General features: G+C 40.5%; 1 protein-coding gene across 6 annotated transcripts in view; it reads left to right on the top strand.

Moving 5' to 3' along the window:
- The first annotated feature begins 1,224 nt into the window (after positions 1-1,224).
- CXCL1 (C-X-C motif chemokine ligand 1) overlaps positions 1,225-23,432 on the top strand; it is a 107,136-nt gene continuing 84,928 nt past the window's right edge. The window contains exons 1-5 of one of the 6 annotated variants that reach the window (XM_035004807.1): positions 1,225-1,619; positions 1,722-1,845; positions 1,968-2,051; positions 18,039-18,122; positions 19,185-20,761. In XM_035004807.1, the coding sequence (XP_034860698.1) occupies positions 1,280-1,619; positions 1,722-1,845; positions 1,968-2,051; positions 18,039-18,122; positions 19,185-19,317 (765 nt within the window). In that variant the 5' untranslated portion in view covers positions 1,225-1,279 and the 3' untranslated portion in view covers positions 19,318-20,761. Of the gene's footprint in view, positions 1,620-1,721; positions 1,846-1,967; positions 2,052-2,773; positions 3,522-18,038; positions 18,123-19,184; positions 20,762-23,432 lie in introns of those variants that run through there. The other 5 variants (XM_035004810.1, XM_035004806.1, XM_035004809.1 and 2 more) reach the window with 5 other exon arrangements.

Genomic DNA, 23,432 nt, shown 5'->3' with positions numbered 1-23,432 from the left:
ACTCATTTCTGATAATTACCTTGGGGTAGACAAAGAAATGTTTAACAACTTGCAGGTGAAAGGTGGCAACCGGAGGTAAGCAGTTTCGCTACTACGTGCAGGCTTATTCACTAAACTAGGCTGCCTGGAGCCTGGCTCCTAGACACCCACACCTGGGCCAGAAGCCATTGCCATCTGCCCCCTCCACCTCCCGCTCCCCCTTCCACCCCAACCCCACCCCCCACCCCCCACCCCGGCCCCACGCTTCCCATCGCATTCCATGCCTCCAAGAGGTCTGAATCCACCCCAGAGAATTATTACACTTAAGCCCTCTATACCTAATATTGAATTAGTAAGAGTTCTCTAAAGCTTCTGGTGAAAAAATAGTAAAGGTGTCAGGTTCAAAGACTGAAATTCCTAGTCAGAAAACAGAGACATGTCATTGTTGCTAGAGAAAGGGGGACGAACACTGAAGGCCCCATAGTAAATGGAACGGGATTTTGAGCGTGATTGGCGGTTCATGCTTCATCCGCACACAACAGGACCAAGGGTGTTACACAGTAGGTACCCACTCTCTGGGGACCATGTGCTATTTTGTCCAGGGATGGAACAGAAAGGGAGAATTCCGCGAGCCTGCGGGACTAGCCCCTCTGCAGCTTCAGACTGGCCGCCAGTCCGGTATTTCATAGATCAAATCTGAATCCCTCCTGCATTTGGAAAAGGAGATCTCCCCGGAATTCGGGGAGTTCCAATATTTCAGAGGGAAGAAGGAAGTGCAGCAGGATACAGAAAAAAGAGATCATGTTACGGTCAACTCTCACTTAAAAAATCAACCCTGGAATCCACTTTAGACACTGATCCTTATTCCCACCAAATGGAAAACATGACCAAGATGATCTAAGTGTGAGTTGAGAATATACAAGAGAAACAGGTTGAACATTCTTCTCTGGAATCTGAGAAGCTATTTTTGACAGACTTCATTTCAGGTGTATGGAATATGCAAAACGAAATTTAGAGACAGAATATATAGAAATAAAGGATAGACAGTTAAGCAAAATTTGCCCCCTCACCGTCCTTAATTCCCCCCAAAACTGATAACTAAAGAGACATAACTCTCCCTCTGCAGCTGTGGTGCCACCCTTGTCGGGGGCTCACAGATCCGCCTCCGGCTCCTGGCCGGGCCACCGGGGATCGCTGGGCGCCCACGGCGCCCCCTGCAGGCTGTAGCTGCAGCGTGACGGCCCCTCGCGCCTCCTATGGGGACTCCGCAGGAAGGAGAAGGTCCCCGACTCGCAGGGACATGCGGGTGGCCGGGCGGGTCCCCCTTCACCGCGGGGGCGGGGCCGCGCTGTCCTTTCCGACCCCGAAGCGACGTGCGGTGCCGGGAATTCCCCCGGCCCCGGGGCTGCTCACTTCCCCGCGCCCACCGGGGATAAAAGCGGTTCTCCCGGCTCCGGGAGCCACAGACTCCGCTCCGCCAGCTCGCGCTCCAGCTCGCCCGCTCCAGGCCCCGCCGCCCCGACTCTCCGAGCTGAGCCCCATGGCCCGCGCCGCCACCGCCGCCGCACCCCGCGCTCTCCGGCTCCTCGGCGCCGCGCTGCTGCTCCTGCTGCTGGTCCCCGCCGGCCGCCGCGCCGCAGGTGCGACTCGGCGCCCCCAGCCCACGGGCGGGACGGGGGCGGGGGGGTGCTCTGGGCGCCCACCCTGGGGTCGTCCGCTAACCCGCTCTGTTCTCCCCGCAGGTGAGCCGGTGGTCGCCGAGCTGCGCTGCCAGTGCTTGCAGACCTTGCAGGGAATTCACTTCAAGAACATCCAGAACGTCAAGGTGACGCCCCGGGGACCCCACTGCGCCCAAACCGAAGTCATGTAAGTGACACCCCACACCGCTGCGGCTGCTCGCGTCCTTGTGGCCCCCACCGCCCCGATGCCCCCCGGCCCCCCGCCCAGCCCCACCTCCGGCCAACGCGGATTCTGCCTTCTCCCTGCAGAGCCACTCTCAAGAATGGGCAGGAGGTTTGTCTCAACCCCGAAGCCCCCATGGTCAAGAAAATCATCAACAAGATGCTAAACAAGTGAGTTGTGCTTTTTGTCCACACGTGGGACTAGAGTCATTGGTCACACATCCTGACAAATGCCTCCGGACATTTTTACCAAGGAAACCCAGGGTTTAGCTGAAGGACTGAAAATCATTATTATTTCACAATGAACTCTGCTAGTAAGATCATTCATCTGTTCTGGTGCCAGAAGGCTATTTCCAGTGCCCTCCATCCCCATGCAAATGAGTGTGGGTAAACCTGCTTTCATTAAAATTCTTATTGGTGTTGGTCAGTTATATTAAAAAGTTTTCCACCTGTTAAAAAACAGAGGCACCCCCCTCCCCAATTCCTTCTAGACTTCACATCTGAAAATCAGAACCCTTGGTTTTCTGCAACATAGGCCCTAAACTTAGAGGTGAAGAGCAGACACTTCGTAGTGACACCACACTGGGAACAAATCTGGATTCTATCACCTATTAGCCATGTGACTCAAGGACAATTATTATTATTATTAATTATTATCATCATCATCTAAAGCTTCAGTTAGGCCCCACAGGCCCCACCTGCATTCCTAAATAAAAGCATCCAAGAGCTTAGAGTTCTCTGCTGCACAACATAGGGAGTAGCCTTTTGATGCCAGGCAAGGGAAACTAGATTCAGAAAACTCTGGAACCTCGGGGTCAGACAGGAGAAGAGCGCTGTGCAGGCAGATTCCCTGAGCAGCTATTAAGGATGACATTTTTCTCATTATTGGGCAGCTCCAACTGACCAGAGGAAGGAGGAAACTGATTGGTGGCTGAATACCTGAATCAGGCCCCGCCCTTACGGGAACGCAAGAGGAATCATCCGTTCCCAATGCCACCTCCGCTGGGCCTAATATGTTTGAGCATCTCCTAGGAGAGTTCTTCTGTTTATTTATTTATTTATTGGTTGGTTGGTTTTCAAAGATTTCCATGTTAATATTTTATATATAAAGTAATTAGGATGTAATTGAATCTATTTGTGCACTGTACCACTATTTTTATTGTTTATTTTATGTTAAACCCAACTTAGTTCAACCCTGATTCTTATCTATGAAGGTAAAAGGCTTGCAAATATTCTCCAATCATTAAGTTAATACTTCTGAGGGGCCCACAGCATTGCCAGCCACTGTGACTGAGGCTGGGGCAAGAGGGGGGTTCAAGCAAATAGAGAGTGAGGTCATAGTCAGTTTGAGGAATATATGTGTACATCTATTTTTGTAATTGTTTAAAAGAATGTCAGCTATTATTTATTGAAATAATTTCACAGTATGTGGTCAACATTTCTCATGTTGAAGCTTTAGGAACTACAATGTTCTAAATATCCTTTGGACATTTTATGTCTTTCTTGTAAGGCATAATGCCTTGTTTAGTGTTAATTACGTGGTGTTTCTCTATGTCTTCTAACAGAGAGGTTCAAATATTCATTGTTGTTTTTGCAAAGAACTTGAAAATAAAGTACTTCAAAGTAAAAAAAAAATGTTTGCTTCATTTAGGGGAAAAAGGCTATCTGTACTGGACAAGCTGATGATTTACACCAATATTCCTTGACCTTTTAAAAAAAATTTTCTTCCTGGACATTCAGTTTGCTACACAGAGAAATGGAACTATAATTTATGCTTAACTTTATCTGACGGTAGCTGTCACTCCCCTTGAGTTTCACAAACCCAAGAATGTGCTTTTCCAAAGTGTGGGCTTCGCTCGGCCCCTCAGTGTGAGAGTCACTGATATATATTGCTGTTTTTTGATAAGGAGCTCCTTTCCACACTAATACTCAATCTTCTCTCCTCAAAAACACTTACATTCTTATAGCAATCTTAACAGGGACTCTCATTTTGTTGCTTTTGCTAAATGATTTTTCAGTTACTGACAATTTAACAAAGCTGGCAGTGAAATGGTGGTAAAGTAGATTTTTCCTTCAAAACTCAAATAATTTGTGTCACTCAGAGAAACACAAAGAGTGAGTGGCTGAGTACTTCACTTATGAAAAGATCTAATTGACATTTGGGTTCAATTTTCTAACCTTTATTTATTAGTAACAACACTCAGTTTAATGTTACTCCAATTCTTGATATCAATTTGTCAAATAGAATAGTTTTAAGATTTGAGTGCCTTAGTTCTCATCATTCCTGGCACAGTTTTTCTGGAACCTGATAGATTGTCTAGCCTGAGAAAGTCCTTTGGAACTTGATATTCAACACTGCCCCGGGATGATACCAACACCAAGACAGAAACAAAATTTGTATGTAAAGAGAGGAAAGATCCCTATAATCTGAAACCGCACTCCAAACCTGAAAAGGAAGAATGTGGATGTGCCGAGTGTGCTTGTCCCTGAGTCGGGACTCATTCAGCAAATCCTGAGCCTTGGGTAAAAGCCTTCAGCAGAGGCAAGAAGGCAGGTCTGGCCCCCTCAATACTTGAGATCAGGTTCGAGTTTGCCCAAGCAGCTGGGTAAATAAGGACTCCACATAGCGAGAAACAACCTCTGTGAGCTTTTTTTTCATAAAGTTAAAAATGGTAACCTCTTTATAACTCTAATGTTACTAGTTATCAATGAGATAAGAAGGAAGAAAATTTGTGAATGGTACAGAAGTAAGTAAATGTCAGCCATTCTAGCAGCTCCACAAATTCCAGCATTCACTCCCTAACCTAACCCCAAGTCACGGGACACTGGAAATTATTTATAAGGGGAACACCAAGGGCTCAGTCAAGCCCTCACACCTAAGAGAAGTCCTTACATTCAAACGCTGGCTTGAGCTTGCTCTACTGGCCATTGAGCTCTTGTCAATAAGGACCATGCAGCTTAGAAAGGAGAAAGGAGATGTTCTGTTCATATGGTGGTTAAGGACATAGGTTTCAAAGAATCAGATAGATTTTGGATAAATTCCCAAAGTTCCAGCTCTATAACTTGTTGACTGTGTGCTCTTGGGCATGTTTCTTGACTTCACCAGCCTCATTTCCCCTGCTATAGAATGGAGATAATAACGTAATACACTTGCTGAAGTTTTAGCAGGGATTAAACTTTATCAATGGCTCCAGAAATCTGCCATTGGTCCTCAGGCCAATTCCATGGACATTGTTTCAGTGTCTGTCCTGGATCAAGTGGATATGTACTATACTTTTCACACCATATGGCCCTGAGACTTGGCAAGTACAAGGCAGTCTCTTACTGAGAGTGTTAGGGCAGGAGATGGGACACAAGGGTGTGTGAGGTGGTGGACATGAAGTGAAGTGGGGAAAGGTTATTGGGTGACACAGCCCAACTTCCAAAAGTCATCAGCAGGAAATAGCAATGGCAACACCGACTGAAGTTTCTTGAGCAATGTTACCAAAGGAGCTAAACCCAGAAAGGAGGAAATATGGCTGATCCTATTATGTCATTATGAGTCCTTCTTTTGAATGCTATTGAGATGTCCTCGCAGGATTTCCAGACACGACTGGAAAGACCCTGGGGGATGGAGGAGGTAGCAAACCTGCGATAGTATAATGGGGCAATCCAGAATAACAGGTGATACTGTTTCTTTTTTTTTTCTGACTACCCACACAAATAATAAGGGGAAGATCTTATCTCATCTTCACCATTCATGCCCCACTCCGTATTTTCTTCACTTACCAATGACTTCCACAGTTGCTGTGGGACAGCATCTATCCTTGCTGACAACTTCCCAACTCAAGCTCACCTATCCTTCTGATCCTCTTCCTGAGGGCTCTCTCCATTTGGGCGTGGGGAGGAGGGGAAAGGCAGAGAGAGTTTGTTTAGCTCAGAGGCAGGATGACCTGTGATTTAATGCCCTCAGAGGCCAGCTCATTGAGAGGCAGGAGTTAGTGGATGAATATTCTATTTTCCAGTCCCTTGGTTGGACAATTCTAGAAATTACACTATATGTGTGTGCATGTGCACGTGCGTGTGGGTGTGTGTTTTAAGAGGAACTCTTTTCTACCTTGCTACTCAATTTTATCTCTTCAAAAACATTTACATTCTTATAGCTACCTTAACAAGGACTTTCATTTCATTGCTTTGCTAAATGATTTATTTATAAATATATTTATTATATATATGCTTTCCACCTCTCTCTTCATTATGTTCACATTTTCTGTTAAATCCTTGAGCATATTGGGGTGCCTGGGTGGCTTAGTCGGTTAAGCATCCGACTCTTGATTTTGAATTCAGGGTCATGGGATCCAGTCCCCATTGGGCTCTGCATTCAGTGGGGAGTTGGCTTGAGATTCTCTCTCTTTCCTGCTCCCCCACCAAGCTTTCTCTCTCTCTCTGTCTCTAAAATAAATAAATAAATTCTTTAAAAATATCCTTGAGCATATTTATAATAACTAGTTTAAAATCCTTGTCTATTAATTCTATCATTCTGTCCTTTTTATTTCTATTGACTGATCTCCACCCCCCCACCCCATTATGGATCATGTTTTTCTTCCTGGCATATGTAGTAATTTTTTATTGGATGCAGGAAATTCTGAATCTTATGTTGTTGAGTGTCAAGATTTTGTTTTCTTCCTTTAGAATCTTGGTCTCTGTTATGGCAGCCTGTTAAGTTACCGGAGAATCAGCTTGATCTTTTTGTAGGCTTGTTTGGAAGATTTATTAGGATGATCTAGAGAGAGTTCTTTTCCCCAAGTTTTGTTTAGCTGTACTACTAGATCATGCCCTTTCTGTGTCTCTGCTGAATGCCCTGAGTGCTTACAACGTGCCTTCACTCTAAGAAGTCCAACCTCAAACATCTACCCACCCCATGTAGTCTAAGAATTGCTCAGCTTACAGATATCTGGCCACTCTCTGCTTGACCCGGTGGACTTTCACCTTATGCATGTGACTTAGTATTGATCAGAGAGACCCAATGGAACCTCAATGAGGATTTCCAGAGCTCTATTTTCCTCCGTGGATCTCTCCTTTCTGCAACCCTACTCCATAACTTGTAGTCACCTCAGTTTCCCTGCCCTCCAAGACCCAGAAATTCCAGCTTAACATCCACCTACCTGAATTCAATTCTCTGTCTCCTCAACTCAGCAAAATCACTGTGCTCTGCTTGGGATCTCCCTCCCTGCACAATGATCCAGAATTGTTCCAGCAAAAAAACCAGGGTGATCATGAACCTAATCTTCTTTGTTTCCTTTTCTCAGGGATCCTAGTCTTCTGCTGCTTGTATTCCAATGTCTAAGAGCAGTTGTTCAATGTTTTCCATCACGTTTTCTAGTTGTTTATGGCAGGAGGTTAGGACTGTTCCCTTTTATTTCAATATGGCTGGAAATGAAAGTCTCAATGGGACAATTCTGAGGAATATTTTACAAGATTTCTCAGAGGCTCCATAGCAAGATTAATCTTATAGTGGTAGCCCATTTATTACATAGACCTTATTAGTGTTTTTTTTCTTCCCTAGCCCACATTCCCCCATTCCCTCACTTGCTCTTTTTTTTTTTAAGATTTTATTTATTTATTTCAGAGAGAGAGTACACAAGCTGGGGAAGACAGGCAGAGGGAGAGGGAGAAGCAGACTCCCTGCTGAGCAGGGAGCCTGACGTGGGGCTCAATCTCAGGACCCTGAGATCATGACCTGAGTTGAAGGCAGATGCTTAACCAACTGAGCCACCCAGGTACCCCTCACTTGCTCTTGTGATTCTTCCCAAGCTAAACTATTGCACACAAGTCTCAGTATCAATATCTGCTTTCAGGAGAACTTGGTCACTTGGATTCCCCAGATGGATTCCCCAGAAGTTAGATTTCAGTGCTAGGGCTCGTGTACAACTATTTTATTAAGGAGTACATTCCCAGAGAATCAGGAGGTAGGAAAATGTGAAGTGGGGCAGGGAAGAAGTCAAAACCTGGAAATTGGATCCGTAAGGCCCTAAAATGGGTCTGGGGGGAAACCGTCTACCAAACCCACATTCAGGACCTTATCTTCCCCTGTGAAGAGGATGATGTGCCTATTGACATTCTGTCCTCAAAATTAAAATTGATAAATATTTTCTTTTTTTTTTAAAGATTTTATTTATTTATTTGAGAGAGAGAGAATGAGAGACAGAGAGCATGAGAGGGAGGAAGGTCAGAGGGAGAAGCAGACTCCCTGCCAAGCAGGGAGCCCGATGCGGGACTCGATCCCGGGACTCCAGGATCATGACCTGAGCTGAAGGCAGTCGCTTAACCAACTGAGCCACCCAGGCACCCAAATATTTTCTTTTTTAAGTGAGAATTAGTTGGGATTGTTTTTTTGGCTTTCAATAGTTTCCTGAAAAAAAAAAACCCACATAGTTTGGAGAAGAATAGACAAGTTGCACACTAAAACCGGGAACCGATCTTTTAGCAGCCAGGTAGGAGTTTAGTTCAAAACCTGAGAGATCATGGGGTGCCTGGGTGGTTCAGTCGTTAAGCATCTTCCTTTGGCTCAGGTCATGATCCCAGGGTCCTGGGATCGAGCCCCGCATCGAGCCTCGCATCGGGCTCCCTGCTCGGTGGGAAACCTGCCTCTCCCTCTCCCATTCCCCTGCTTGTGTTCCCTCTCTCGCTGTGTCTCTCTCTGTCAAATAAATAAATAAAATAAAATAAAACAAACAAACAAACAAAACCTGAGAGATCACACAAAAAATCAATTCTTTCATTTTATAGATGACACTGTGGAGGCTCAGAGACCACCAAGGAATTACCAAATGTCACAGAACTGTCCTATTTCACAATGGGTTAAGACTCAGCTTTCTGATATTTAGTACAGGACTATTTTCACTAACTAGATCATTATTAAATTTCTTTAGTTTTTGTTCTAGGGTTGGCTTTCTAAAATGTGTAGAACCCGTCTCAGGGTACTAAATAATAGCTAGTAGTCCATCCATACCACAAGCTTCTGTAAGGTATTCTAAAGAAAACACGATGAATATTGTAGCCAAACAATTTGAAGTAAAAAACGGGTTCAGCCACATTATGTGATCTGCAAAGTTACTCTCTCAGTTATCTATCACCTCCCCAAAATGTAGTGGCTTAAAGCAACAACCATTTCATCCCGCTTCATGACCCTGTAGGTCATCAGTTTGGGCGAAGTGTTCTTCTGATGGTCTCTGCTGGGTCATTCATGGGGCTGCAGTCATCTGTGGCTTGAGCACGACTGACTTGCTCGCTTGTGTGGTGCTTGGTGTTGGCTGTTGGCTGGGCTTCATGTCTCTAGTGGATGAGCTTGGCCCTCTTCTTATGGTGCAGCAGCTTTGCAGGAGGGCAGGAGTAGAAGCTCCTAATGTTCTCACGTTTTTCTTCCCCTTTATTTTTTTATTCAAATGTAATTAACATGTAGTGTTATATTAGTTTTGGGTATACAATAAAGTAATAAAGTGATTCAACAATTCTATACATTCCTTAGTGCTCAGCATGATATCCCCTCAAGGGTTCTGGAATTTTTGTTTTGAAATATCCATATCACTTCTACCACATTCTACTGCCCAAAGCAATATCAGCACAGGGTCAAGGGGTTTGGGAAATAAATTCCACTTCTTGAAGTGAGGAGCTGTTAAAAATTTACAGCTCTTTTTAATCTTTCATAATTATTTAACCTCCCTGGAATATTCAATTTTCTCATCTGTAAGATAGAAACATCCCTGGTCAAGTTTCCAGATAATACACAAAAAGGTCATAGAGTTGTATTGACACAAAGCAGAACTCAATAAATGGTTGTTACTACCATTATATTTTGTTGTACCTCTGTTAGGGTAGGTAAATATTTTGAAGAAAGAAACATAAGATTATGGTTAAAAATGGGATTTTTTTTTTTTTTTTGGTGACTTGCATGTGTGTACAGGTCTCAGGTGTGTGTGAAAATTCAACTAATAAAATAGATCATCTATAAAACTTTAGAAGCTGACAATCAGAGCATTTTAAACAATCTAGATCCAATTCTACATTAATTGTGCTCCAGATCAGGCAGAGATTTTAGTAGTTCTAGAATGAGAGACCCACATTTGATAAGGAAGATCTCTGGATCTTTATCACTATTTCTTTAACAAATTCCTTAACAGCCATGATGTCTAAGCCTGTTTTTGAAGTTTTGGGAAACTAAATTATTTTGAATCTTTCGATAGTTGATTATCTCATCTTTGTATTATCTTATTCTCACCATAATATCTAGACACAGCATTTCACTTGGTAAAGATGGAAAATAAAACTCAAAGAAATCAAGTTTGCATCTGAATGGTGTTTCTAACTGATCTGCAGCTTTTTGGTTTCTATAAAGGCCAATATCTGATTAGTCCATTGAATGTTGTCAAATTATTAAAACTTACCTGATTTTGAGATTGGAATCACTTTTTTCTCTTTCTTAATATGCCAAGACCTTTGTCTTGGTCTGTCCATGCTATTATAACAAAATACAATGGACTTGTGGCTTATAAACAACAGAAATTTATTTCTCACAATTCTGGAAGCTGGAAGTCTGAGATCAAGGTGCCACTATGGTTAAAGAAGGGCTTCTTCTGTGTCATAGACTGGTCTTGTATCACCTGGCAGGAGGGGCAAGGTTCTGGTGTCTCTTTTACAAAGTCACTAATGCCATTCGAGGGTTCCATCTTCATGACCTAATTACCCCATCTTCTAATACCATCACCTTGGGGCTTAGGATTCAAACCTGTAAATTTTGAGGAGAAGCAAACATTCAGACCATAGCAACCCTTTGTAAACCTGAGCTCTTGTGCATTTCTCTGGAATATTTGTCAGCCTTTAGCTGTGATGAACTTCTTTTCGTCTTGAACAACTCCAATGTGACTTCCCCAGTGAATTCTCCCACCCCACCCACCCACTCTCCCCTCCCAGTCCCCCCTCCTCTGCATGCAGAGAACCTCGGGTTTACATCTAACTTAACATAGATCACCTTCTAGTTTTGTCTATTTACATGTTTGTCTCCAAACAGTCTGTGAATTCCTCAAGAGCAGAAACTCAGTTTTTATTCTTTGACTATTTAATGTCCAACAAAGGCCTTGGCAGGTAACAGATGTTCAATGACAATTGTCAAAAGAAAAGACCTTATTTAAGCTAGGTTTACCTTCAAACTATATCAGCCCTTAAAGAAGCACTAATTCTTCAGTTAAATGCTGTTATGGGTTGAATTGTGTCCCCCCACAGCCACTCCCCAAATTCATAGGTTAAAGTTCGAACCTCCAGTACCACATATGGAGGTAGCGTCTTCACAGAGGCCACCAAATTAAAGTGAGATCATTAGGGTGGCCCTAACCCAACATGACTGGTGTCCTTATAAAGAGGGAAAATTTGGAGATAGATAAGCACACAGGGAGAACACCATGTGAAGATGAAGACAACCATCTATAAGCCAAGGAGAAAGGCTTATAGGGAGGGAAGGAAAGCTCCTTCCCTCCCTGCCCCAGAAAGAACCAACTCTACCAACACCATGGTCCATTGGAATGGGTTGTGGGCTTCTAGCCTCCAGAATTTCAAGACAAAACATTTTTCTTGTCTAAGCCACCCAGGCTGTGGTTCTTGTTATGACAGCATGAGGAGAGTAATGTCAATGCTTTGATATTTGATTTGTTAATGCAAAAAAATGTGGTCAGTGTGGAATAATAATTAAGGTCATTTATAAAACTACTTAAGGAAAAAGTTCATAGTTCACTGTTACTTGCTTCAAGCCCATTACAGCTGCTGCCTTCAAACCACAAGCAAACTGTAATTTGCTATTTTTGACAGGACAAGGGTTATTAGAGTCTGAACTTCAGTTTCTTTGTAGGTTACTTAAAGGTGGAATTGGAGCTTGGCAGATTCTATTATCACCTTGAGTGGAATTATGCAAAGAGGTACAAACACCAGAAGCAAATACTTGCAGAGGAAAAAGCATTTTAATTACTTACTTTGTACAAGCATGACCTTTAGAAAGTGTATAGGCATTCCTTTGACTCCATTCTTTAAGTCCCCGGTAACTAACTGGCATTGAACTCTTCAGGATTATGCAGTTTCCCTCCCCAGGAAATAATAGGTTCATCTCTCCTTTCAATAAATTTCCATCCTGCTCCCAAACCTCAGCCCTCCTCCAAATAAAACAAAGCTTGAAAAACAAACCCCATTTCCTTATCCACTTGTGACAAGCACACTACTTAATAAGCTGCTACTTTCATTCTTCAGTGGGGAGAGAGTGCACGAACAACAAAAAATTCTCAGAGCTACAGAAGGCACATAGAAGAGGGCTGCCTTGTTTCCACCATTCAGACAAGGGTCAAGATTGAGCTCAGTCATGGCTGCCAAGAGCCCACAGACACTCCTGCTGGCTGTCCTTGTCCTGAGCATCTTTGGTAAAGCAGCTAAAGATTTATATTCTCCTTTGCAAAATTTAGCAAAGATTCCAGATCTTAGAGATTCTATTTAGCATTGAGCAAAATGGAAAAGCTGTAAAATTAAAACCTAAGCAGAACATATGTTTAGATTGTGGAGTGTCAAAGAATTTCTTGTTGAGGTAATTTTAAAAATTTTAACTTCTTAGAAGATATGTAACTGTAAGGGTCTGTGCTTGTCTTACTAGAGATAACCACAGGAGCATTCCTGCAAATAGGTTTATTTATTTGTTTATTCTAACGATGGTAGGCAGATGGGAATTGCCACTTTCTTTTCTTTTCTTTTTTTTTTTTAAGATTTTATTTATTTATTTGACAGAAAGAGACACAGCGAGAGAGGGAACACAAGTAGGGGGAGTGGGAGAGGGAGAAGCAGGCTCCCCGCAGAGCAGGGAGCCCGATGCGGGACTCGATCCCAGGACTGTGGGATCATGACCTGAGCTGAAGGCAGTCGCTTAACCAACTGAGCCACCCAGGCACCCGGGAATTGCCACTTTCAACTGATAGAATTCACCTAAAATTTTTATGTTTACAACTTTTCATAGGAGGAAATCAAGCTGATTTTTACCACGAAATAAGTTATTTTTTTGACCAGGCATAATTTGAAACAATGAATTATTGGTCTAGTGTACTTAACCATTCTTCATAGCAGATGCTTCGTAAATGTGTGTTGATTATAAATAGAGCAGATGATTAGATTTGTGTGATTGCCTCTCTAACCCTTGCAGTACTTATTTTGTGAACTGAGGGTCCTGCTGTATTGATAATTAAAGGATAAGCATGGGGCTGTCTCTGTTCTCACTCAGGGTTTTGCCATTCTTTTCTTACACAGCCGATCCCTGTGAGGACCAAGAGTTGCGATGTCAGTGTATTCAGACACATTCTGACTTTATTTCTCCTAAATTCTTTACAAATGTCCAATTGATACCTGAAGGTGCTTACTGCAGCAGAAAAGAAATCATGTGAGTAGTAAAGTTGTGGGGGACAACTGAAGCCTCTAGTACCGGGCTTTTCAAAGCTGACATTTGTATTAAAAATGTGCTAGATTGAGAAGACAGGAGACCAGGGCTCTGAGCATTATTCATGCACAGCGTGGGAAAATCACTGTCCAGTGCTCATGTTCTCATTTCTGAAAACATCATGTACCCTCTCCAAAAAGAATAAGCTCTCACGTGGGAACGTGATTTGAGTGGCCTTTGAAGTCAATGAACAGGTACAACGAGCAAAGATACATGGCCTCAGTGAGAATACATGGGTGAATCTTGACTGTCTCGAGATGTCTCTATTAGACACTTGGGGAACACAATAAATCCAGCATGGCCTAGTGGCTCTCAAAGCTGACTTGACAACCTTTCTGAAGCGTCAGCCTAGAAATATAGAGCTTAGAGGCTGGGGGGAACATTTCTGAATTTTACTGAAACTTTTCAAAATTTTGGACTGGATCATACATACTGTTTCGGTTCATTGCTAAGTAACAAGTTAACCACAACTTAGTGGCATAAAATAAACCCATTTATCTCAAAGTTCTGTAAGTCAGTAGTCTAATGGCTTGACTAGGTTCTTTGCTCAGGGTTTCATAAGGCTTAAATTAAGGTGTCAGCAGGGTGGAAGTCTCATCTGGAGTCTCTGGGGGGAATCCACTTCCAAGATTATTTATGTTGTTGGCTGAATTCAGTTCTTTGCAGTTATAGGATTGAGGTATTCAGATTCTTTCTGACCATTGGTTGATGGTCACCTGCAGCTCCTAGAAATTACTCTCAGTTCTTTCCACATAGCTCCTTCTGTATCAGCAGCTGAGAATCTGCCCCATGTTGAACTGATCTCACATTTCAAATCTCTCTTTCTCTTCTGCTACCAGCCAGAGATAACTCTCTGCCTTTAGGACCCATGTGATTACACTGGGCCCACCTGAGTCATCTCTCTTCGGATTAATGTAGTCAACTCATCAGTAACCTTAACTGCATCTGCAAAATCCCTTTGCCATGTAATGTGACATAATCATGGATGTAATATCTCATCATGTTCCTGGAGACCAGAGAGGAAAACTTGGTGGTTCTTCTTAGAATTCTGCCTAACAAGCATACAAAAGACTGTATAAATATATCCACATACAGTTTAAAGATCAGTAATAAACACCCATTCACTTGCCACCCAGGCCAAAATCTGGAACATAATTAGTACATCAGAAGCTTGCACGTGTAAAACACCTATTATGGGCTGAATTGTGTCCTTTCTAAATTTTTTATGTTGAAGTCCTAACACCCAAAAGCTCAGAGTGTGACTGTAATTGGAGATAGGACCTTTAAAGAGGTGCTTAAAGTTAAATGAGGTCACAAGGCTGGGCCTTAATCCAATATGACTGGTGTCCTTATAAGAAGGAGAGACATCAGGAATGCACACACACAAGGAAAAGGCCTGTGAGGACACAGCAAGAAGGTGGCCATCTGCAAGCTAAGGTGAGAGGTTTCAGAAGAAACCAAACCTGCCAATACCTTGACCTTGAACTTATAGCCTCTATAGAGAGATAATAAGTTTCTGTTGTTTAGGCCACCCAGTCTGTGGTATATTGTTATGGCAGACCTAGCAAACTAATAGAACCCCCCCAAAATCATATACCCACCCCACGCTTAGAAATAACTACTATTTGAGCTGTTGCTTCTTGCTTTTTAAATAGTTTTACCATCTGTGTATGAAATCTAAAGCAATTACAATTTTGCCTGTGTTATGAACTGAATGTGTGTTCCCACTCCCAACCCCATATTAAGAGGAGGGGCCTTTGGAAGGTGGTTAGGTGATGAGGATGGGGCCCTCATCACTCATTAATGGGATTAATGCCCTTAAAAAAGAGACCACAGATAGCTCCCTAATCTTCCAACATGTGACAACAGAGTAAGAAGGTGGCCCTCTATGAACCAGGAAGTAGGTTCTCCCCAGACACCAGATCTGTGGCACTTTGATCATGGACTTCCTAACCTCCAGAACTGTGAGAAATAATGTTTGTTGTTTAAACCATCCAGTTGGTGGGGGGTTTTGTTGTTTTCTTGTTTGTTTGTTTGTTTGTTGTTTGTTTATAGGCACCCAAATGAACTAAGACAAACTGCTTTTTTTTTTTTAACTTAAATTCAAGTCAGTTAACATGTAGTGTATTATTAGTTTCAGAGTAGAGTTTAGTGATTCATCAGTTACATAGAACCCAGTGCTCATCACATCACGTGCCCTCCTTAATGCCCATCACCCAGTTACCCCATCCTCCTACCCCCCTCCCCTCCAGCAACCCTCAGTTTGTTTCCTATAGTTAAGAGTCTCTCATGGTTTGCCTCTCTCTATAAGACAGCCTGCTTTTGAACTTCAGGGCACCATGCTGAATATATTCTTCTGGGACTTTCTTTTATTATTCAATATTTTATTCTGCATACATGCATTCTGACATGTTTAGCTGTAGTTCATTCAATTTAAATGACACAGCATCCCGTCAGAGGAATACTAAATCAATAAATATGAAATTTGCTTCTCCAATCCACTACTGGTGCACATTTGGGTTCTTTCCAGATTTTTGCTATTATCAACATTCTCTATATATGGTTCATGTATATCAGAGTTTCTCTAGGAATTACTTGCTGGGTTTAAGGTTTGCACACCTTTGACCTTACTAGGTTATGCCACATTGTATTACTGTATTAAGGTACCAATGAACACTCCTTCCTACATAAAACCATCTGTTGCTTCATATATTGGCCAATATCTGGTGGTGTTAACCTGATGGGTATATAATGGTATGCTTTAGTTGTTCTCTTAATTTGCATTTATCCATTATTAACGGGGTTGAATATTTTTTCATATGTTTATAAGCATTTGTGTGCCTCCTTTTGTGAAATTTCTGTTCATTTCTTTGCTTCTTTTCCTCCTTGGATACTATCTTTTCCCTATTGGCTCACAGGTATTCTTTATATATTCTGGATATTAATCGCTTGTCAGATTTATGTATAGCAAAGCTCATTTTCCAATTTGTGGTTCTTATTTTCCTTCTTTCTATGGTGTCCTTTCAATTAGTATACTGAGTTAAGCAATATGCTTTTTTTTTCCTGGTTTGCACATTCAGTGTCTTGTTTCAAAAAACTTTCTTCCACAGACTTCACGGAAATATTTTATATTGTCTTCTAAAGTTTTTAGTTTTTTTCCTTTGTATTTAAGACTTTAACCCAAGTGGAACTGATTTTGTATGTGAAGTGAGGGAATGATACAATTTTATTTTTCTATATGGTTCCTCAATTAATCCAGCACTGCTACTTCTATCATAAACTGAGTTCCCATTAATGTGTAAGGATATTTCTGACCTCTCTATTCTGTCCCATTAATCAAATTGTCTATACTTGTACACCATCCTTATTAATTTTATTCTAATTCTTGACATTAAGAAAGGAAAATTCTCCCATCGTCTTCAGAATGGATTTTCTTAGAGCTTTGTTTGCTCTTCCATATAAATATTAGAAGCAGCTTGCAAATTTGCACTAATTTAATTATAATTTTGAGTGAATTTCTTTGAAATTATAATTTGTGAATTATTGACATCTTTGTGATGTCAATAGTCATGAGTTATTTCAAGAATATGAATTATTTCATATTCAAGAAGTTATTTCAAGAATAAGTTATTTCAAGAATATAAAATAGCTCTCAATTTATCAAAGGCTTCCTTAATGTCTTTAAACAAAGTTTTGTAATTTTCTCCATAAAGACCTTCTGTGTCTTTTTTATTACTAAAAAAAAAAGCACATTTCTAGTCACTTTATATTTTTTGATGCTATTGTAAGGAATAGCTTTATAAAATTTTATGTTCCCGTTGTTATTAGGATTTAGACATAAAATTTTGTATTGATTTTGCAACTGTCAATTCTTTACTTGGGTGGTCCAGTCATCTGGCGATAATGTCTGTTTAGTTTCCTTCTTTGGAAGCTTATGCCTTTTATCTCTCTAGCTTTGTGGAGATGGCAGGCACTCTTCTTTCTGCATTCAGAGGGAATACTTTCAAGTTTTCACTATTATGTTTGATGTTTTGTGGCCATCTTTGTATTGGCAATTTGCTCAAGGGTTATTATTACATTATTATCATTATCATTTTTATTGTGATCTGGTCTTTATGTAATGAACTTCAGAGGTAGAGATTTGTGGTTCTGTGAAGTACAGTTGAAAACTATAGAAGTAATTTAAACTACAGAATTAATTTAAATAAGCAATTTATGTTCTCCTTCCCTCTCCCAATAATAAATGAGGCTTTACTGAGTTCCTTAAAGCTAACACAGTTAGCACAGGTATGATGATAAAGAATGTATAGTAAGTGGTTGATAACTGGAAACCCGGAAGATATGACCTTTATGTAGATTTCCCAGAGTCTAACACCTGTGTAGCATAAGTCCAATAAATGTTTGCTAATTAGTTGATATCTCAAAAACTCTAAGAAAAAAATTATTCTTTAGTTGATTTTTAAAATTTCATTATGTACACTGGTATGACTGAAAGTCATATTCCAATAATATTTGATTAATGTAGTTTGAGAAATAAATCCATATGTTCATTTTAAGCATTAAATTTCATGTTGCTGAAATTTTAATCAATAAACTTAAAGCATTATTGAATTATATACAATTATCATTTAACCAAAATGCTCTTTTTTTTTTTTTTTTTTCAGAGTCGCACTGAAAGATGGGACATTAATATGTCTGGATCCTGAGGCTGAATGGGTGATGATTATTATCAAAAAGATTATCAACAGGTATAATTAATGCCAAGGATTCTCATATTCAGACTCTCTCTTGTCTTTTAATTAAAGATATCTATGAATATATACAGACTTTGCTGTAGGTTAGAATAAAATTACAGTAAGATCAGAATAAGTCTATACCAGAAAATACAAAAGTGTGGTCCCAAAACCGGCAGAATTACCATCACCTAGGAACTTGTTAGAAATCCAGATTCTTAGGCCTCAGCTCAGACTTACTGGATCAGAAATTCTGGGGGTGGGGCCCAACACTTTGTGTTTTAATAAGCCTCCCTGATGCATGACCAAGTTTGAGAACCATTGGTGCATGCATTCTATTTAACATACCATCCAAGTTGACCTGTGTTATAAACATCCCCAATGAATATAAAAATGACCTAAAATTGCTAGAAGCTGTCTTATGCAGATCAGGTAGGCAGGCAATAGACACATTTGATGAAAGAAATTTTAAGAAAAAAAATTCCCCTGTGAAAAAAAATTTATCTCCAGCACAACATTTCTAGAAACTAGACTCCAAATAGAATTTGCCAATTGGTGAATGGAGAAGTTACACTAAGGACAGGCAGGTGATAATGGGAGTGTATTTGGATTAACTTCTGGAAAAAAAAAATCAAACTAGGGTTTTGGGGGGGATTTTTAAGCCATAGCAGTGTGTAAGAAGAGAGAGATGACCAGTCGTAATGGAAAAACTAAATTTTGTGGGGTTTTTTAGTTAAAAAATAAACAGGAAAACAAATTAAGGGTATGCAGAGCTATGATTCACCAGAGGATCACCTTGGCAGTTGAGAGGTATAATGTGGTGGGAAGAGCCTGGGCTTGTGAATCATATAGCTATGGTTTAGTGTTCCAGATCCACAGCTAAAAGTTATGCCATTTTGGTTAATTCACTTAACATTGGGATTTATATGATTTCATTTGTTCTTACTTTGCTCTATCATGGGAGAAATAGAGATAATACATGTAAAGTGGTTAATTATGGCTATTATTAATCTTCAGCTTACCAAATACATGGGCTTTTGTCTTTATTCCTCAGGGTTTTTTCTTTTTTCTTACAAGGCACCACACATGGGTAATCCTGTGTATCTGTATAGTTACGTGCCGCTCTGATTGTATTGTAGTGCTCCTAACTGATGGTCACACAAGGAACATCACATCCTATGGGTATCGAGAGCCCTTGGTATCATCATGAGCTTGGACATCCTCCAGAATTTTCTTTGAAAGTAGCACCAACTTATGCTAATTTATGACTACATTGAACTGCCTTCTTTGCTCATTCTGACAACCTAAACATTGTTTTCAGACAGGTGATTGGCTACTTGTGTGGGAATAATGGAAGGAGAAGTAATGAAATTTCTATTATGTTGGGAGAATAATCTCCCAAATTCATATAATAGGTGAGAGGTTTCCCTGTTAGGCTCAATATACCTTAACGGAGTCCACATCTTCCATGCTGTACCCTATCACTTAACTCCTAGTGTACTCTGGCATTTGATCACTGCTTTTCACTCAACTCTATCCTTTGACATATTCTTAACAGTATGTTTCTTGATTAACTTATCAACACTCCAGCCTCTTAATTGCTTGAATTTTTGAGTTCCAAAGGCTGTAACTAGTCGCCCACAACTTTGGATCTCAGTATAAAGTAATCTATAGTCTTCAAAACTAAAATACTCCTTTTAAAGGAATTTTTCATTCATTATAAGATCAATGCATTTAACAAGAAGAAAATGGGGTTCATACAGCTGTATAATAGAATTGTCTTAAATTTTAAGAATTTACTCTTAAATAAAGCAAACTTAATAGATAACATCAGCCAAGAGTAAAAGTGATCCAACCAAGGAAGCTATAAAGTCATTGGGTTGGAAGAGGAGGAGAGGAAATTTAAGACCATCAAGACCCAGGAAAGATCACAAGATGATGCCTCAGAAAGATGAAATGGAAAACACAGAGCTAAAGTTATGTTCTAATCATTTAACTTCTCCTAGGTAAAATTTTTGCATTAGCAACACCATATTGATGAATAAAATCTCTCTCTCTCTCTCTCTTTTTTTTTTACTGTTTCTGAAGGAAAAAAATGTGTTAACAGATGAGTGATATTCTCTTGGAGCCAATGAATAGGAATGCTGTTTCAGAAAATGTCTTAGTCAGTTGGGGCTGCTAACAAATTATCAAATTGCTAACAAATTAGGCCAAATTGTTGGCTTAAACAACAAACATTTATTTCTCACAGTTCTGGAAGCCAGGAGTCCAAGGTCAGGGTGCCAGCATGGTCAAGTTCTTGGAAGGTCCTGGTTTATAGATGGCCATTTCCTTGCTGTGTCTTCACTTGGTGGAAAAAGAGAGCTAGCTCTCTAGTCTCTTTATATATATGGCTACTAATATCATACATGGGGGTTCTTATCTCATGAACCAATTACTTTTAGAGTCCCCCCCTCCAAATACCATCACATGGGGATTAGGGTTTCAACATATGAACTTTGGAGGGACACAAATATTCCATCTGTAGCAGAAAGGGATTCAGTTCATAGACACTGGAGCCCTGAGGACTTTCTCTTGTCATCTGCTGTGTCTTTGTCTCTCTCTGTTGACCTGGGGTTTCTCTCTTCTCTCTGATTTTTGGGTCTCTGTGACAAGTCATCCACAAAAAGTAACATACTTTCTCTCAGATTCAATTTCCAATTCCTGGGAGAGAAGATCTTATAGGCTATATTGATTCAGGTGTCCACACAGGTCCAATCAACTGTGGCCAAGGGATACAGACAAGGCCATCTGGGACTTAACCACTGTAGGATGAAGAAACACCTAAGTGAGAGTTTCTTATGAATTGAATCTTTCGAAGGATTCTATTACTACATGTGTGTCTTCATGTGTGATAAGGGGAAAAGAAAGGTGAAAGAGAAAACGTATTTCCTCAGGAGAAACTATTGTACTTTCAAGAGGTGACATGCATGTATTGAAAGAGCCCTTCTTGGCAAAAGGTCCAGAGATCTAGGCTCTGCAATTCTGAGCAAGTATCTTAACTTCTCTGAACTCTTTTGCAAATGTGAAAACATGGCAAACAAAACAAAACAAAGAACCTTCATTCCCCACAGGATTGTTAAGAGGAGATAATAAGATAAAAATTGCTTTGAAATAAATATGAGGGGTGCCTGGGTAGCTCAGTCGGTTAAGTGTCTGCCTTCAGCTCAGGTCACGATCCCAAGGTCCTGGGGTCGAGTCCTGCATTGGGCTTCCTGCTCAGTGGGGAGTCTGCTTCTCCCTCTCCCTCTGCCCCTGCTTGTGCTCTCTGTCAAATAAATAAATAAAATCTTTAAAAATAAAAAAAGGAAAGTAAGCATGAAAAATCGTAACGTATTATCATTATTATTATTAAAATGATAAAGTCAGTCCCCAATTAGTACTTAAGAAAGCCAGTTTTATGGTGCCTATTCACATTGTCTTATCCACAATTCTATCCACAAGCCTCTAAGCTGTCTGAAGCAGGTGGCAAGTTTTACTGCTGTGGATGGTGGCAAAAACATGTTATTAAGCTATACACTAACAATTAGCTCCGAGTTTGGGCTTGAGGCAAAAACTCTCTCAGGACCACAGGTACAAGACTGAATATTTGAGAGTATAAAATTCCAAATTTCAAGAGAAAGGGATCAAGCTGACACAGTTTGTGTCATGCACCCACTCATGGTCTAGCACCCTAGGCCAGGAGGGTGGAAACACCTATAGAGACATGGCCAGCAGCCATCGCAGGATGAAGCAGGCCATTTCCAGAGTTGCTGGTAGACAACTCGGTGGGCTTAAGCAATAGATTAGATTCAGCTGGAGAGATCATCATTTTAGATGAGTCTAGGATGCACCAGAGAGATGAAAATATAGAATATGCAAAAAGAAGGCTGAGATTTCAAGAATAGTATTGAGACTATCTGACTTATTTCTGAAAGGAGTGCCAGACAATGAGAGGAGGGAGAATGGATGAAAAGTAATGTTTGAAAGAATAATGACTAAGAATTTTGTAGACAGATGAAATCCTCATATTCAGAAGCTCAACAAATTCTAAGCATGATAGAAAAATAAAATTCATACCCAACTACATCGTTAAGAACCTGCAAGATCCCAAATACGAAGAAAGACCTTAGAATGAATAAGCATGACCTACACCGTGTGGCAAGTGCTTCGAGAAGGAGGGCTCAAGAAAAGGTCACACCTGCATTAGGTCTCTGGAATACATACACGGTTTTTCTAAAATGGAACTGCTGAGAATGAATTAGCTGTAAAAGAATAGCAAGTTGCTGTGGCTTTCTGTGCACATTTATAATGAAGAATCAAGGTCACCAAATTTAGCTTGGGTCAATTATGCCTAAATGCGAGACAGTTTCTAAAGGATACAGTAAGCTACCAAGAAGAAACCAGGGTTAGTGATTCATTTATTTATTTAACTAATTTTACTGGATATCTTTTGCTTCCTTATGTTTGCGGTTTGAAAGCATCTCACACATTTTACAGTTTTTCACTATGATCCTTTTCTTTAGGTTCAAAGGGATTTTCAAAATGTAACGTGCTGCATGTATTGAGAAAGGTATACCTTTGTTCCTCACCGCCCCCCTAGCCCCACCCATCTTAATGTGTTAATGTGGGGAAGTGGTAAAAAGTAATGGTTAACACAGGATTTGAGGCAAACAGATCCTATTTGTACTACCATTTACAGAGTAAGTGATTTCAGGCAAGTAACAATTCTGAATTTCAGTTTCTTCTATAAAATGTCAACACTCATATTTACTTTAAAAAGTGAGTGAAAGAACTAAAGAAGTGAATGCCTTTCAACTCTTTATGCTCTAGGAGCCACATCCAATTACTCATTGTCTTTGTGACGGTACTATCCATTTCTTTTTTTTTCTTTTTTTCGTTTTTATTATGTTATGTTAATCACCATAGGTACTATCCATTTCTTGGCATAAAGCTTGTATTCATACTGTTCCCTCCACCTAAACCGGTTCCCCTTGCCCTGCCTCCTTCCTCTGTACCTGACCTAACATATAAAGGAACTAAGATTTGAGGAATGGTCTTAGTTTGTATATCACCTCCTCTGGGAGGCCTTCCCATACCTCTCAAGTCTGGGTTATTGGCTCCATGTCTATATAAACTGTCAAAATTACATTTGCTTCGCATTTTATCTCATTTCACAGGGGAAGCTTTTATTTATTTTGTTTTATAAAGTTTATTTTTTTTTTAAGATTTTATTTACTTATTTGACAGAGAGAGACAGCAAGAGAGGGAACACAAGCAGGGGGAGTGGGAGAGGGAGAAGCAGGT

Source organism: Mirounga leonina, unplaced genomic scaffold, assembly GCF_011800145.1.
Source record: "Mirounga leonina isolate KUSES-001 unplaced genomic scaffold, KU_Mleo_1.0 Mir_129, whole genome shotgun sequence".
Classification (NCBI taxonomy): domain Eukaryota; kingdom Metazoa; phylum Chordata; class Mammalia; order Carnivora; family Phocidae; genus Mirounga; species Mirounga leonina.
The sequence above is the reverse complement of the archived record's forward strand: the minus strand, read 5'-3'. Positions and strand labels throughout refer to the sequence as shown.